At 35.7% G+C, this 17,232-nt stretch overlaps 1 protein-coding gene across 3 annotated transcripts in view; it reads left to right on the top strand.

Moving 5' to 3' along the window:
• The window catches only part of LOC135172758 (calcium-activated potassium channel slowpoke), a 77,531-nt gene that overhangs the window by 48,996 nt on the left and 11,303 nt on the right, over window positions 1–17,232 (top strand). For 2 of the 3 annotated variants that reach the window (XM_064139107.1, XM_064139097.1), the window contains exons 9-15: window positions 849–1,001; window positions 1,222–1,377; window positions 1,821–1,933; window positions 9,539–9,694; window positions 9,775–9,851; window positions 10,440–10,475; window positions 14,503–14,553. In XM_064139107.1, coding sequence (XP_063995177.1) covers window positions 849–1,001; window positions 1,222–1,377; window positions 1,821–1,933; window positions 9,539–9,694; window positions 9,775–9,851; window positions 10,440–10,475; window positions 14,503–14,553 — 742 coding nt within the window. Of the gene's footprint in view, window positions 1–848; window positions 1,002–1,221; window positions 1,378–1,820; window positions 1,934–4,599; window positions 4,713–9,538; window positions 9,695–9,774; window positions 9,852–10,439; window positions 10,476–14,502; window positions 14,554–17,232 lie in introns of all 3 variants that reach the window. The other variant, XM_064139116.1, reaches the window with a different exon arrangement.

Raw genomic sequence — 17,232 nt, 5'->3', positions numbered from 1 at the left:
CAGAGAATTTTTGCTTTAGAAGTGGATCAGCCTCACATATTTTTCATTGATAAAATCAGTCAGGGTCGAGATCTAACCCGGAATCTCAAGCACAGCATGGTGACACGCCACCACTGGGCCAGAGCGCTCAATCATTCCTTCACTTAAATTTATTGATTTATGAATTGAATCGAAAAATTCTCTGGATGGATTTTCCTAGCGTGTCATCACGTATCCTACTTCTACGAGACCACTTACCCATTTATCAATAAATTTACCTCTAACCAGTAGTGTTTTCGCATGCTGTTTACTGGCGCTTCAATGACGTTATGACGTTTTCAATTGTGTTAGTAGTTGATCGGCGTATGTGCGCCCTTTACAGTATAACAAACATAACTTTATACATTTCACAACAGATATACATATCTTGTCATTAATTTTATAACAACTACTCGTCAGCCGCAAGTTCTTATAAGTAGCCTTCATGTGTTCAATAAGAATTCGACAACTTTCAATGTTCTTCACGTTAATTCAAATGTTTTTTCATTCGTTTGGAGGGTAAACAGTGCCAAGGATTTCCGTGAATTTGAGGAACTTTCCATGGATATAGCGATAATGCCGGAATAAAGGGAAATCTTTGTAGAATCTTTGAATTGTTAATAAGTCATTTTACCTGTGTATATATATACTGTTGTACAGATGGTTTTGAGTATCGATTCATCGAGTTTAGATTTTTTTTTACGCACTCAAACTCTCCAAGACATTTATTACCAATTTTTTTCACACGTTAAGGAATAATTCTTAGGACTAATTCAAGTAATGATGTGTGGAGATAGTCACAGGGAAAATTAATGCGTCGAATTTTATAGGTTCATGAGGCAGACGCCTGTCTGGTACTTGCTAATAAGTACTGCCAGGATCCAGACGCTGAGGATGCGGCAAATATTATGCGTGTCATCTCCATTAAAAATTATTCGGATGACATACGCGTTATCATTCAGTTGATGCAATATCACAACAAGGTGAGTGATTGGACTGTGAATTGTTGCATATTCATACATTCAACACAGAGAAAAATCATATTTTTTTAGATGTGACACAACTGATTTAACAACTGATTCAGAACTTTTTTTTATAACCGAATAAAAATTTTAATATTTTTTAAGGGCATCTTCCATCCGACTAATAAAACAATAACTGCTCACCGAGTAATAATTATTCTCTCCCATCTCTTCTACCCAGGCCTATTTATTAAACATTCCATCGTGGGACTGGAAACAAGGAGACGACGTGATATGCCTCGCTGAACTGAAACTCGGCTTCATCGCTCAGTCCTGCTTGGCGCCGGGCTTCAGTACGATGATGGCAAACTTGTTTGCCATGAGATCCTTCAAGACGGTCAGTAAAATCGTCCTCTGGAATATATAAATCGCCTTAAACTCATCTGTGCATGTGTGAACGTCGTGGCGTCGAACTTACGTCTCTCCTCAATCCAAGAAAAGATTTAAATAATTTAATTGACTCTGGAGATAAATTATTATTATCAAAAAATGAAATGTTCTCTTTTAGAAAAAGTCCACAGTGAGAATGCGACGCGGAGTTAAATAAAACAATTAAACTCGTTAAATTGTCACTGGCTCTGAGCTTTCACTTCTATTAGGCTAGAAAAAATTTAATTGAAGGAGGAATAAAATTCCGGTGATTGCAAATGTTGAATGTTGAATAAATCGCCTCTCTGTGGACACTAAAAAAGAAATAAAAATAGAGACAACACACACACCTCTACATGCATATATGTAGGCGCGCGTGTTATTAAGAGATGGTTGGTTGATTGGAACCAGTCGCCCGATATGCAGGCATGGCAGAATGACTACCTCCGTGGCACCGGAATGGAGATGTACACCGAGAAACTGAGCCCTACCTTCATTGGAATGCCCTTTACCAAAGCCACCGAGTAAGTCGTTCCATCATCCAAAGATCCTTTTCTAAAAAAAACGACAAAAAAAATGACAAACAAACGATCCTTCAAAGCTGAAACGACTAAAAGCTCTGATTCAAGAGACAAAACTCTCGATTGAATTTCGCAAAATACGGAAATAACATCCTCTCCTGATAATAAGCAAAGGCTACAAGAGTTTCTCTATCGAGGGGACCCATGCGTTCCACTGAAACGGTCAATTTCCACTCATTCGTCTGATAAAATTACCATCATTTCACTATGAAGATGATACTCAGTTAATAAAATTAATTTAAAGCTGGTCAAAATTCTTTAACTTGGAATCAAACGCATAGATCACCTCATAGTTACTAAATAATCTAGAGCTAACGGAAATTGCGGAAAAAAAATCAAAAACCAAGAACAAAAATAGAAATAAAATGATAATTTGCCTGGTTTGCTTTGATAAACACTCTGAGGGTGATTTTTAATTTTTTTAGCTTCATTACTACTAAACTCTAGTCAACTGCTTTAGTTTAATTATCGATTAATATTTAATAACTCTAATACGCTCCATTTCGCTCTCAACGTATTATTATTTTACTTTAAAAATCAAATTGAAAAATAACTTCGAAATTGATATTCCTTTACAACTCTATCCCTTGATAAAAATCTGAGTCTCTTGAATCGGAATAAAAAGGAAAAAGCTTCGCCTCGCCTATGTCTCTCACTACGCTCCACTCCGCTATTACTGAACCATTCTATTGTAATTGAACGTGCCAAAAGAACTGAATCAAATTAATCAATATATATATTATGTATATTAATTGTACAACTTCGTATCTGTGCTACACCTAATCGATGTCAACCACCCTTCAACTGCTTCAGCAACTCCGTCTATTATTTTCACAATGTGTTGCAAATAATGAGAAAAAATAATGAACAATCAACTGAAAATTGAGGACACAGTTGATGAATTCATGAGTCTTGTGTTTTTATAATTGTTTATTGTAATTAAATCATCATGTACAGATGAATGTCATTCGCAGGATGTGATCAGGCGATAGAAATTGTCGAAAGTTGAGGCAGGGATGGTATTATAAAGCTTTAGTATTATTCCGCAAATTCGCGATTCTAGATAGTATCGTATTGCACAACGATCGGAGAAATAATTAATTCTAGTTGAAGAAATGAGTGGTTTTATTCGATAGTTTTGGATTTATTCGGAGTAAATGAATAGCTTATTTACTTCACACGAATACGATTCAAAAAAATGCTTTTGCCGATGGCAATAAATAGATTCAAAATTTAGAAAATTAACGATTTGATGGAATTGTTATTACCATAAAATCACAAAATATTGATTCATTGATAGATTAAATCCTTGATTAGACGATTATAGTGATGCCTTTCTCGGACGATCGGTACAAAAAATATCACGATATTCGCGCAATTTACAATACAATCTATTCCGTGATATCCTCACCACTGGTTGAACGATAATTCGATGGCTTCCGGGGTTTCCCAGGGAGAGTTTGGGTCAAGGGGTCATGCGGTTCATAGCTCAGAATTCCCTCTGACCCTCCAGCGTCTATGAAACTCTCACTCCTCCTTCCAACCCTCCCGTCCTCTTGCCTATGTCATCCTTTCCAACTACTACCCCTACCCGTCCTCGGCTTCCCCATTTTCGATTTCCCGTTGGGTATCGGGACAGATCGATCTCTCGGGTACGCGAAATTGAATTGCCCATTCACGTCTCCACCGGCTGTGGCCATTTTCCAATGACAAAAATCACGGCTATCCTTTGGAACATTCTAATAATGTTCTGTATTTATTTTGAATTCTGGTTATTATCTCTGCGATTGGAGAGAGAATTCTTTTAGTCATATCGAGAAAAAATTTGTTGTATTAAGACTGAAAAAATAACTCTCCGTTAGGTTGCAAAATGTTTTAGTAGCGCTAGACGTGGAATTTCTCGGGTTTCTGGTGAAATTTCTGGGGACTTTTGTGCGATGTTCGCAGCAATACACGCAAGTATTTTCCAGAAAGTTAAAGACCTTAGAGAATACAGTTGCCTGTACATGTACTGCAAAGACATGAACTCGTCTAATTTTTCATTCGTGTGTCTGGCCCGAATCCTTCGCGTCATCCTGATCTTTACTCACCCCCTATCGGCTACGTTCGCTCGGTTTCGATTGAGCTCAGCTCTCCTATCACATGATCTCGGTCTGTCTGCGAGTCTCGTCAAATACTACTTGCTCCTTATCCCTCCGTTATCTGATTTTACAGCATGAAATAGCCCTACATTCATTCCAGAAAATAGTTTTCCAACAATTACTCAAGGAATGACACTCAACAGCCACCGAAAAATTTCCACAGCCCATCTGTTTCAGACTACCAATGCTCCCACCAAATAGCAGTTGAAATCGATGCTTCGATTGAGGTTTTAAAAATAATAACATAAATAGTTGAGTAGTAATGCGCGCGTACGTTCACCATGTCCGAAGCCATGAGATGAGGAGAAATCAATAAATTCTCGTCTCGTGGTGATTGAGAGTAAAAATAATAGTTATGCCTTGTGATGGGCATAAACCAAATATATAAAATGATAATACAATCAAGTATGGAGGGCCGCGCTCGTAGAAGGTGTTGATGACGTGGAGCTTTGGTGATTGGTGTTACAGTCGCCGGACACTCAGGCGTGGCAGAATGATTACCTGCAGGGAACGGGCTGCGAGATGTACACGGAAGCCCTCTCCCCGTCCTTTACAGGGATGACATTTCCCCAAGCCAGCGAGTAAGTTCTCGCTGCCAACGGCTGCCACACATGCAAACTTACCCTTTTTTTCAACTTATTTTTCTCTCCTTCTACTTCTCTCTCTCTCTCTCTCTCTTTCTCTTCTACAACATGTGTTTACTTTTATTAAGAATTCACTCACAATTTGTTTCTTGAAATTCATTCCACCTTGGAAACATTGTTTTTTTTTTCATCGTAAAGATCACACAAGTAGACGTGTTCGCACCCCCTGTCTCTCTATTTGATCGTATTTTTCTGAGTTACGTTCGTATTATTCCACCCCGTAGACGTGTTCCTCAATTTATCACGAGAAAATCACTGAGTAATGGGTTTGGAGTTTTTAATCGTTTCTCTGTTTATGCACCTTTTGAGTAGTTTGTACTATTCGCAGTTCTCCCAGTGGATCATCCGACCATCAATATTCACTCATCCAATTGTGTATTTTTTTCATCATCTGTCAATGATTTTAAAGTAGGAAAACGGTGATACGAGTCGAGTGAAATAATATATCGTATCTCAAACGACCTTTCCATCAACTCAATTGGATTTTGACACTGACAGGACTTGACTTCAAAAATTACTGCGAGTCATGGACATAATTGAAAAGATCCCAAGTTGCTACATTTATTTCAAATCATCACCTCGTGATTAGAGAACCTGATAAGGAATGTAATTATGTGATTTTGGGATTACAATGACCTCATTTATTTCACTCTGACTACAATTTGATTACACCAGTGAATGACACCGTGATTACGAATGTGAATAGTCGCCGGGTCCCGGTGGCTCATTTGGAATAACGGGTCGTCCATTAATCACGTGGTATAATTTGAAGCTATTTTTGATTTCTTCCCCGTTCTGATGATCAATAACAAGACTTGACGAAACCCCCAGTCTCTTATCACGTACATTTGACTCACGACAGAATCTTAAAAAGTTTGAATAATGACTTTTCCTTCGTTTTTTTCAGTTGCAAACCATTTACTTTTAACATCATACATTATTAATGGATATTCGTGTCGTGTAATATATTCAGCACTCCATTTGCATTTTCTATGATATTATTAATGTCAGAAAATAAAATCGTACTCCATTAAAGCAGTTCTGTATTAGACAAAAACATTTGATATCCCTAAAAATAAATGTTTAATGACTTTCCCAATTTTTTTTCGAAATATGGTGCGGTATGATAATTCGAGGGATCTAACATATAATTTTCAAGTCTTACTTGGAAGTCTCAACATCCAAAATTGAAATGTGGAAAGGTCTTAATTAAAATCCTTGAAAACCTCAATTCACGACATTCCCGAATCCCGATTTACGATCGTGGATCAGAATTAATTTTGTCGTTGGATGCTGAGCGCCAACAGTCGAAATATTTGTCCAAAATTACATCAAATATTGTCCTGTAAATTCATTCATTACCGAGACAATAGCCATTTCCCCCACCGTATTTCTACTGAATTAATAATCGTACAAACGTATTCATGAACAACAGCACTCGATCGCCATTGAGGGGAATTAAAAAACCCCGAAATTAGTGGTTTAGGTGAACGAGCAAGATTTTGCGTGAGATTTACCCAGCTCCAAATTAGCCAGGAATTTCGGTTGTAGTATGTATATTCGGGTAAACGTGGAAACCCCAGAGGATAAACCAAGCTACTATGCCAAAAGGCTTATTGGAGCTCGTGGTACGCGGTTAATTATTGCACACAGCCAACTAACGTTCAGATGCCTCCGCCATCGAAATGAGGCTACGCCCCGTGTTCCAACTTTTTGTCATTTTTTTATTCCCCTTAACGCAAAAAAAATGGCTAAAATGCTTGAATATTTTGGGGAATTCTTTCTCGTTCTCAATTGCTCGGTTCAAGTAGAAATATCGCGTGCGCGGGTGATGTATAACTTCAGTCTCTTTTACCATTAACCTGGTTTCTTACATTTTATTATTCCTATGATTTTTATATCTCATTTTCTGTTGAATAATGCCATTGCGAAATTGCAAACCGACATATGTGAGATTGAGCCATGTTGTTTATAGGGTTGCGCACAACAAAGGCTTTAACATCCGTCTGACGTAATTCAGATGGAATTTGGCGTATTATCCGAGAGGCTATAACTACCTTCTTCAATCGACTTTCGCCGATACGAATATTTTATTATTTTTTCCAACCTTATAAATATTAACCTCGATTATTGGCTGCACAAATTGTTAATATAATTCTAATATAATTACCTTTGGCCATTTTTGGATATTTCTTTAATTTTTTTACGATTCAAATTTAACAACAAAATGCAGATCATAAGTAAATTTTCTTACCAGAATATTTTTTAGAGGAGATGTCCTTTAATTTTTAAAACCCAAATAATTACGGTATTGTTTCCAAACGTATGTGTAGACGCCCTCATGTGCGCAGCCCTGTATCGTTTCACCGCTCTCCTATTGATTTTTTATTCACTCTCATGGAATAAACATATAGATGAGTTTCTTTGGCTCCCGTTTTACTCCTCAGTCCATATGTCACTTGATGTAGCCTATAACACAGAATAATAATTCTACAAAATGAATAATAGAAATGTTGAAAAGTTTTCTGCATAACTGCATGCATGTTCCGTGCACTTTACATTTATAAATTCCAACACAAAAACATGAGATATTGATACACTGTTGATAACACAACTAGATGCAAGGAGGACGTGATCAACTGTCCCCATTTGATAAATTTATTTATTCATGTCTTCGATTGGAGACTTCTCACCGGCTGACCATAATCCGACTTAACTACTGACCGCCCTCCCTGCAACAACACCTGAAATCCACGTCACAAAATCACCAATCAGAAATATCACAAATCCCAATAACAAATGACATTCAGTGTCGATAACTCCAACATTTCAATCACGATTTTTTGGCGAAGAGAAATCTAGTCTCAGAGCACTCACGTTATGCAGTTTAGAAAGCGCACAATTTCGTTTATTTTCTAGTTGAAGAATAACTCAACCGAGCATCTGCAAGCAGCCGCAAAGTGAAATAAATTTCATTGGCGGAATATCAAAATGAGATTCGTCAATTTCCGTGAAAAAAAAAACTCTTTTCAATCTGAATATCTTTGGATTTGATAGAGATGGAATAAATTGCATGAGGACTTTTTCTCTAGATTTTACATTTCTCCCGAAAAAAGTTCGCCATAAATGTTATACCATCTGGAAACGATTCTGATATATTCATCAAAAACTGAAGGTTCATCAAAACTGACGGAACTCATTTCACGATTTTTCGCTGACGAAGACATCGAACTTGGCGTCACCGATTTGACGGTGGCTCTCTGTATTGAGAGTGTGCCACCAGTAGAATCTATCTCCGGTTCTGGGATCACACTCTCAGGAATAACTGACAGAATAGTTTCAAAAATTTTGACAGAAACTAACTTTAACGTAAAATTTGAAAAACATCAATTGATGAAAATAACTATTAATTAATTTTCGATAATCAATTGCATCGCGTTTTTCATGTTTAAAGAACTCTATGGAACATTTCACTATGAAAACTACTGAAACCAAATTTTCACATTGAATTATAATCAAATCGGTGACTGGAAGATCGAGGCCGGTCGATGATAATCACAAATAAACAAAAAATAATGAATGAATCAAAATAGCAGCCTGTTTGCGTGTGTGGGAGTGTAGCTAAAAGAGAGAGAAATTACGAATGATGAAAGCTCTCAAGAAGATCCAGAAGACTGACAATATTTCGTTGAAAGAATAATTAAGTTAATAAGTCAATAGCAGAGGAGTAGACACGTTGAGAATAAAACCCAACGGATGAACAGAAATTTTCGTCTCTTTTACGAATACCTGAAGTTCAGCTTAAACTTAGAGAAGGAAATGGCAGAGCGTTATACCATAACCATCGGTTTTGCAACTAGTCCGATGCTCAATGTGTAGCATGAATTGAGTATCGTGTAGCAGTATAATGCGTGCATCTGCTCGCTTGACTGTCCAATCTTATCCTCAATATTTATCCCCCTCCCCCATTGTCCCCATATCCTGATGTCTATCAAGCGACCTGAAATCGCCATGTAAAATTCGCAATGAAGGCCTTTGCGATATGCGATATACACCCAATACTCACGGAATTTTGGAAAGTGTGTACAGAAAATTTCTCACACTATCATAGACCCCCAGTCCACTAGTTAATCGTCATCCTGACGTCCTTTGAATTCAGTGTTATGCACGTACACTGGCGTCATACAGGCAGTAGATTCCAGTAGGATTAGTGTTATTGTAGCCATGTGCATTATGTTTTATTGGGTATTTTGGTTTTGTGAGTTGCTATCACTGGACTTGCTGATATCATAGTGTGAATTCTGTCAGCCTTCCCTTCCTTAATTTATCTGTCGTATTTTGGGTTATTTATGAATGTTTTGTTGATGTTTATGTGTATAAGGTATGGAGCGAATAGGGAGTATTTCGATGTTTTATTATCATTTTTTTTATTGACGGGGAGATCACAGTAGTTAAATCCTGGCGGGTAATTTTTCCGTTTTGATCTCCCCGTTCATTCGCTAGTACGAAAAAATGATAATTTAATTTCGTTTATAATATCTCGTAAATACTCTATATTCCTTTCATCGATTGTTAATTGAAAGAGCTTGCTGTTCAATGTTATAATAATTAATTTCACTGGGACCTCTCGACACATGTAATATTTAGAGTTACGACATTACTTGAAGAACTGATTTGAAACTTTAAAAATTATGAGTAGTAGGAATATAATTTTTAATGGAATTGCAAAAATTCCCCATATAATACGTGCTTTTATGCATCAGGTTATGCTTCACGAAATTGAAACTATTACTTCTGGCTATCGAGATAAAGGGCGAAGCGGGTGCGGACAGCAAGATCTCCATAAATCCACGTGGTGCCAAGATCGCTGCTAATACTCAGGGATTTTTCATTGCTCAATCGGCCGATGAGGTCAAACGGTAACTGAAACAAGAAGAAAATGCGAAAAACTGAAAAATTGTCTTTGCTGTAATCGTAAACAATTCTTTTATTTTTCCAGTGCATGGTTTTACTGCAAAGCTTGCCACGAAGACATCAAGGACGAGACACTCATCAAGAAGTGCAAATGCAAAAACTGTAAGTCACTTTTAATAGTATTTTTTAAAATCGCAAAAATTAAACGAAAAAATTACGATTTCTCTACTAACAAGTAAAAAACTTCATAATTTATCTATTTTTTTCTGCTGTTCGTGAAAAAAGTAATCGAAAGCTCGCACTCCGAGGTCTCGTTCAAGAACAATTGCTACGAATCCCTTTGGGAAAAATCAAGTTTCCATTTTTACAGGAAAAAAAATGAGTGGAGCTACCTGTCATTAATCATTCCAAAACCGAAAATTCCTTTTCCTAAGGACAAACCTTCCAATAAAAAGCAATGAAAACTTAAAGCTCCTGTGGTGGGACCATAGGCCATAAAAACAATAATTCCAAGTAGGTCGATTGATCACCAGGAGTTTTCACGACAAAAAATTCCAAAAAATTAGTCCTCAAACTTTTCTTCCCTCTCTTCTGGAGAAACTTTCGTTCAGCCTAAGGAAACACGACACTGAATACAATTTTCTTGATTCCGTCTGTGAGATAATTAGAAAAAAAAGAAGACGTAATAAAAGAAAAAAAATGAGAAATTCACATGTCAGTGACGATAAACTATTATGATATATGATCTAGTGGGGCAGCAGCAGCGCTCCTGGGGCCGGGACTTAGGTAACGTCTCTAACTCGCTCGCTTAATCTCTCAAAACTTTTTTACTACTAAAAACTTTCGTCTGAGTATATTATAAAATATACTTTATTTATTTAATTTTTTTTTCTACTATCGTTATGTCTACATTCACTGAAGTTTATTATCAAAAACCCCTTGGATTGTCATTATATCTGGCCTTAAACTAATTCCACGTATTATATTCTTCTATGTCTTCTTTGTTCTTCCTTTGCTATACCTCATTTTTACATCCTCACTTCATCGTTTGTCTTATTTCATCAAATTTCTTTCTGTTGAAATATCAAATTTGCCTCTATAAAACATTTTTCTTTGGGATGAAAGAGCACTCTTTCACGTGATATTAGTACTGCGATTTTTCAAAAGACGCATTTTTATTTTTATTCTATCCCAAGACGTCATTCGTCATTGAGAGCTCAAAATACTTCAATTTTTTCCGACTGATATTTCACCGGATATCTCTCCACAATGAGAAGCAAGAGAAGTAAATTATTATCAATGAAAAATTGAAGTATTCTGTTGAGTTTAAGCAAGTGAAATGTTACCCCTATTTTTGAATAGTTTAAGTCAGCTGGTGCATGACCACCTGACCACCTGTTTTGAGAGGATGAAAAAAAAATGATTAAATAGCCTGCACCATAGATATGTGCCCTCCTTTTTAACCGTCCGCCTTGCATTGCATGCCCTCTCTAGCTCGGGTTGGGTCCACACCCCGCCGCCCCCTCGCCCCAATTTTTAATGAAAACATTTGCCTATCTGCAAGATGCTTCAGTCCCCTCGTCATTATAGATCATCTTAAATTCACTAAATAAACTGTCATTGATGAGAAAGTAACCAAATCATTGAGAAAATTCTGGGAGACATATTACGGTGCAAATATTTAAATATCATTGACCGATTCAATAATTAAAGTATAAGATTTCGTCCTGTCGTTTGAAATGTACGAGCACTCTCACCGAATATTTCATAATTTCATTGATCATCAAATATTCCCCTTGAGAATGCGAAAAAAACCATTACACAGTAAATTGACATTTACACACTATTTAACCTAGACAAATAATTTCTGATATTTATTCAAAGGTATCGCAGCATATTTTAAACCCTGGGCAGTCCAAAACATTGATTTTTTCATTGAAAAGACAAAATTTCTCACAATTCCAATTGATGCAGGTGGAGTTGGTCGAAAATTAATCATTATTTTCATCCAATGTAGAAGGATAAATGACGGAGAAATTTTTCCAGATGTTGGAATGATGATGATGCAGACTGGAATGGTGAAGGGAAATTCTGCCTATCGAAGTTACCTTGACGGTACGCCTCAATTCCATCCACTCATTATCTCCTGTTTATCCAAAAATGTTTTCGTTTCTTGTTTTATTTTCAATCCCCACTGTTCTCTATCCCGAAATGATGATTTTTTTGTTTTAAGCAAAACTCATCGTTAATGCTTTCGCATAATGCAAGCCTTAACAAAATTAGAACATATACTGGTTGAACTTGCAGCATAAGAATATTAACGAACATTAAATTTTCTCTACTAATTTGGATCATTGAATCTCGAATTTACATTTTTTTTAATGAGATTTTTTCTCGCCGATAAAAAATAATTGAATCGAGAAGAATTGTCTCGAGTCGGAAAATGGCAATATTCTAGAACAACAAAAAACTTCGGTTAGAGGCTAGAGTATTTCTGAATTCATGAAAGTGTTACATTCTTGTATTAAGAGCTTTTTATTGCTCGTGTTCATTTGAAATTTCTAAATTCCAAAATGATCTCTAAATTCGAAAATTATAACACGCGCTAGCATTAATTTCACATTGAAAAATGCATCATTTTTTGCTGGGCACGTTGTATTATCGTTCATGGGTCGAATCGATCGAAATAAATACGATTGGAAACTGAGAAAAACACTTTTTATGGATTAAAAGTATTTATCTCCATTCTTTCCACTCCAGAAAAATAAAAACACTTTATTTCGCTTGATCTCACCCTCTATGTGTCCACTTAAAACGTAATGTATCACTAATGCTCTGTAAATTATCTGCAGTACATTGAGAAAAATTTTGAGAATTCCTTCATCCTTCAATTCTATCTTAAAAAATGCAACTATGATTTTTCTCAGTGTAAATATGAATGGTCACAAGCTTTGGTAAATGGTAACAGAACATGGGACTACCTGTATCGTATGAATATTGCTTGGCCCGTAAAATCAGTCATAAAAGTCAGCTATTGGCTATTAAAAAACGTAATTGTTGGCTTACGCTGTAAATTTAAACGCGCATTGTAAAGCAAACTAATTAATGCTAGAATAATCTTGTTCAGCCGTTACAAAATCATTTCTCAGTTGTTTCACAGAAATTTCTCAAATTCTGAAGTTGAAGAATTTCAGGGTGAAATGATTTACCTAATGTTACTCATGCCTGAACTCCAGAGTTTACTTTCTCCCATTATTTTCCGTTAAATTTGGCTCTTTATGACTATCCCAGGATATGAATAGATCGAGCAAGGGTTGGGGTTGAAGGTTAACTCCTAGTGAATTATAATTCACTTGGAGTTTTGGTTCTTCAGATTTTCCAGACGAGTGGCGATTGGTGGAGGGATCTAATAAGCTCAACTTTTCTTTATCTCCTTCGTTATTACGTAATTATCATCGTTATTCAATTGCGGATTGAAACATGCGATTCAAAAAGGTTTGATTTTTTATCTGTCATGAATTAGTTAACAATCCTTCCTTATTTAACAATCATCACATAATATGCTGAGACTGAATAACGTGAAATGCCCAGGGTTTACCTCGTATTTCCTCACACAGAGAAAATTTTTTGCTACAAAGTGACGTTGAAAATGATAAAAACAACTTCTGAGATTCACAATTCAATTGATTGAATATTCATTTGAGATGTGATGGAAAGTTTTTAATGAACATTTAATATACTGAGCAAATACTTTTCTCTTTGTAGTTGCATTATTACTTCATTTCAGTTTGTCCTTGATTTCAACAATTATGTGTACGTATATCAATTAAGTGATATTTTATTCAATATAATTTATATTTATTGTGTAAGAACACAACAACATTTCTAGGGAGCACAAAAACACACGAAACCTAAACAAGACCGATACAGTGACGATTAGATGTTTGCATTGCCACAACAATGCAATCTTTTAACATACATAATTTTTGTCGTTAGTCTATTGGAATTCAAGCCATTAGAACTTTGGGATCGTTTGATTCCCTCATGTCTCCCAATTCAGCCCTTTACCTAATAATCATTACAACCTACACTGCGATTAAATAACTTCAGATGCCCAGGGTTTACCACGTACTTGTATGCACCGAGAAAATCTTTTGCATCCAATGAATGCTCAGGAAGATCGAAAAAATTTCTGAGTATCACAGAGATTAAATGGATTAAAAGTGTCTTTGGAAGACTATTGAAAATTTAATTGAGTAAACTTAAAAAATACTGAGCAAATGGTTTTCTCTGTGTCCTAATTCGTTTCAGTTTGTCCTCGATTCCACCAATTCTATGTACATATACTGATTGAGTCCTATTTTATTCCATATAATTTGTATTCATTGAGTTAGAACACAACAACATTGTTAGGGCTCACTCAATCGCACATAACAGAAACAATAATCGACCCAGTGACGATCAGATTGTTCATTTTCCATAAGAATGACATCCTCCAACATACCTCATTGTTAATATCGATTGGAGGATCCATCGATCAATGCCTGCAGTGTATCGGTGGTACCAATGTGCCTGTTTCCATCGGCTCCATCTTCATAGATGAGTGTCCCTTAAAAAAAGTCATCCACGAAAAATAATCGTATGAATATGAAAGATATATCAGGTTGAAAATTGATAATGGAAATTAATCCAAATCGATCCCTTACCTCTATGACAGACCCACCTTTATGTATTCCATGAAAAGAAAAAAAGATGAACAAAGATGTTTAGATGTGAAGACTAACAGCTATGATTCTCTTCTCCCCTCGGGCAGTGGCAACATTCCGGAAGGGCGTGAAGACCGTTCAGATGGTCGGAAGAGCAAGTACGTATCCCCCGAGAGTAGAAAAAAAATCAAAAACTGTGTCACGTATATTACAATCACCATCGACGTCGGGATATTTATATTTCTTTACCCTTTTTTTTATTAATCGAGTCTGAGATAGTCCTGCGTTACATTACCAATCGTAGGCCTTGTGGTGGTGCTTCTCTCGCTCTGCTGATAGTTTCCAGTCAATTGACCTCTGATTGTGATGATATTCTCGTTGACAGTCGTCTCAACTGAAAGACATTACATACATAACTTCATTCATTACAGTCATCAAACGTTATCCTAATTAAGTAAATCGTGCCGACATGATAGTGAGACTTTGTATATCATCAATTCTCAATTAAAAAAACGCACTACTGATCCCATTATCAGTTTAAAATTGTGGACTCAAATCAAATTAAAAAATTAATTTTTTATAATTTGCAGCAGAATTTGTCATTGACATTTTTTTTTTGCATTCATTTTCTTTGGTATCAAATTATATGGATTTATTTACTTTGTTTCGAATTAAACCCGTACAAGGGCGAATCCAATTAAACGATAAAAATAATCATATGACAAAGCTCGGGTCAGTTCGACACTCATCAGGCTCATGTTTTCAATTAGAAATTGTTTGTGGAATACTGTGGCAAATGGCGTGATGACGCTGCTCTCCAGATGATGTTAAATAAACTGAAGTCTTTCAAAAAAATTTATGCCGCCCTTCCGTTTTCATATTTTTATTTTAAAAGGAAGACGTCAGAGCTCGGAATAAAGAAATAGCCGATATCAAGAGTCGTAAAATTGAATGGGTAAAGTCTGGCAGGGTAGTTCCTTGCCAAAAAGTGTTCCGATATCAATGCAATTGGATATTACTTTATTCGTCCATACTTGCCCCATTTTTCCTGCCTGAACTCGGAGTATTTCCGTCTAAATTCCCGTTATAGAATGACTACTGATCTGACGATTTCACGTTTTTCTTCAGTTTTTGTGAGTATATGGGCAGTAAGGATATAGCTTCATCGTGATCGGAGAATATTAGAGTTCTAATTGACTTTCTGTACAATTAAGTATGATATCTTCTACAATCAGAGGGCAATATCAATTAAGAGCAATATCACGGATTTGTAAGCGTTGAAAACACATTGTCACCGACCACTGGCTTGCAAAATCATGTAAAATCGCGATTTCACGCCTATTGTGATTGTCCCGAAGAAACAGATATTCATAGATTTTGGGGTTGATCTCATCTGTTTATCTCAGGTATTCATTTAATAATGATGATTAAAGATAAAGTAACAGATGATGATTTACAAAGATTTACGTTCAATTCGTGGTAGAATACATCGTAGAGAATCATTTTTTTGTTATAAAATTGCTTATCGATATCCAAGTACTTTGTTTATGTTGAAACTTTCTTCCAAAAATTTTTGTTTTCCTTAAATGTCCGACGTAACTCTCATTATGCCTCGTTAATTGAAGCGGAACAATTATTTGAAGGAATTGTTATCCGACATCAGAAACGCGTTAGTTCAAATTACTCGACATGTCCGCGATATCAATTATGAAGTTTGTCTTTATCTATTTGAAAACTTGGGATTTCAAGTCTCTAGACAGTGTTGAGAACAAAACTGATACCTTCAAATCAGATTAAAATATAAGGAATCAAAAACAAGTACTTGGATATTCTTAAAAAATAAATAAATGACTGGGCAGAGGGAAATAACAGTAACAATCGCCGGAATCTCATCGTCGCCAAAAAATATGAAATCAATAAAGACATACGATTAAAATACATTGATAATGGTCCCAGTGTAGAACATTTTAGTGTTTGAGCCCTATTGGTGTGGTGTTTAATTATTAATTTATTTATTGCAACTACGACTTACAACTGACCATGTCTCGATGTTATTTTTTCTTTGAAATATATTTATTCATTTTCATCTTTGAATAGTAGTCAATTACATCCAAACTAAAAGTTTAAAAAGATGTTTGTGAGTGTTTTTAAATGGTTTTACTGGTGTTCGGTGAATTCACTACTTTAAATATAAAAATATCCACAGCAGTATTGCAACAAATATTTTATCAATGTTGTTTCAGTGTTGATGTTCATTTGCGGGACTATTTATTTAGATATCACTCTCAGATAGATACATTGGTGTTTGTAATTATGCAAAGGGAGTTGAATTTTCGATCGCTGTTCAGAAGATAATAAGATAATAATGTAGAGACTGCTAGGTATCCATCAATATTGACTCGAGTACTCCCACATAATGGCAACATTAAGAAATTTAACCCCGGGGATTTTCCTTATCCTCGTATAAACGTCAATAATAATTCGGTGTTTGTATATATTCAGTGACCACACAGTAGTAGTTTACTCGATATAACATAGATAGTTATAACCAATAAACGATGTAAAATTCTCATCATTCAAGATCAACTAATGAAAAGAAAATTTGAGAGATTTTTACAGCACATTCAGTCACTATTCCATTGTTTAATTCGTAAATCAAGTCTTGTAACAAGTTAATATCAAACACAATCATTTATAATAAGGGACTCTAGCTCATACGTACTGATGACAATTGAACGTATTGACGGAATACATGGAGAAGGAATTTGATTGATTGAATCACAGTGTCAGGCGTATATTTTAATCAATTCAAATATTGCATTTTCGGTTTCATCTTC

Source organism: Diachasmimorpha longicaudata, chromosome 1 (assembly GCF_034640455.1).
Source record: "Diachasmimorpha longicaudata isolate KC_UGA_2023 chromosome 1, iyDiaLong2, whole genome shotgun sequence".
NCBI classification, from domain to species: Eukaryota; Metazoa; Arthropoda; class Insecta; order Hymenoptera; family Braconidae; genus Diachasmimorpha; species Diachasmimorpha longicaudata.
Note: the sequence above shows the minus strand (reverse complement) of the source record. Positions and strands in the feature narration are given on the sequence as shown.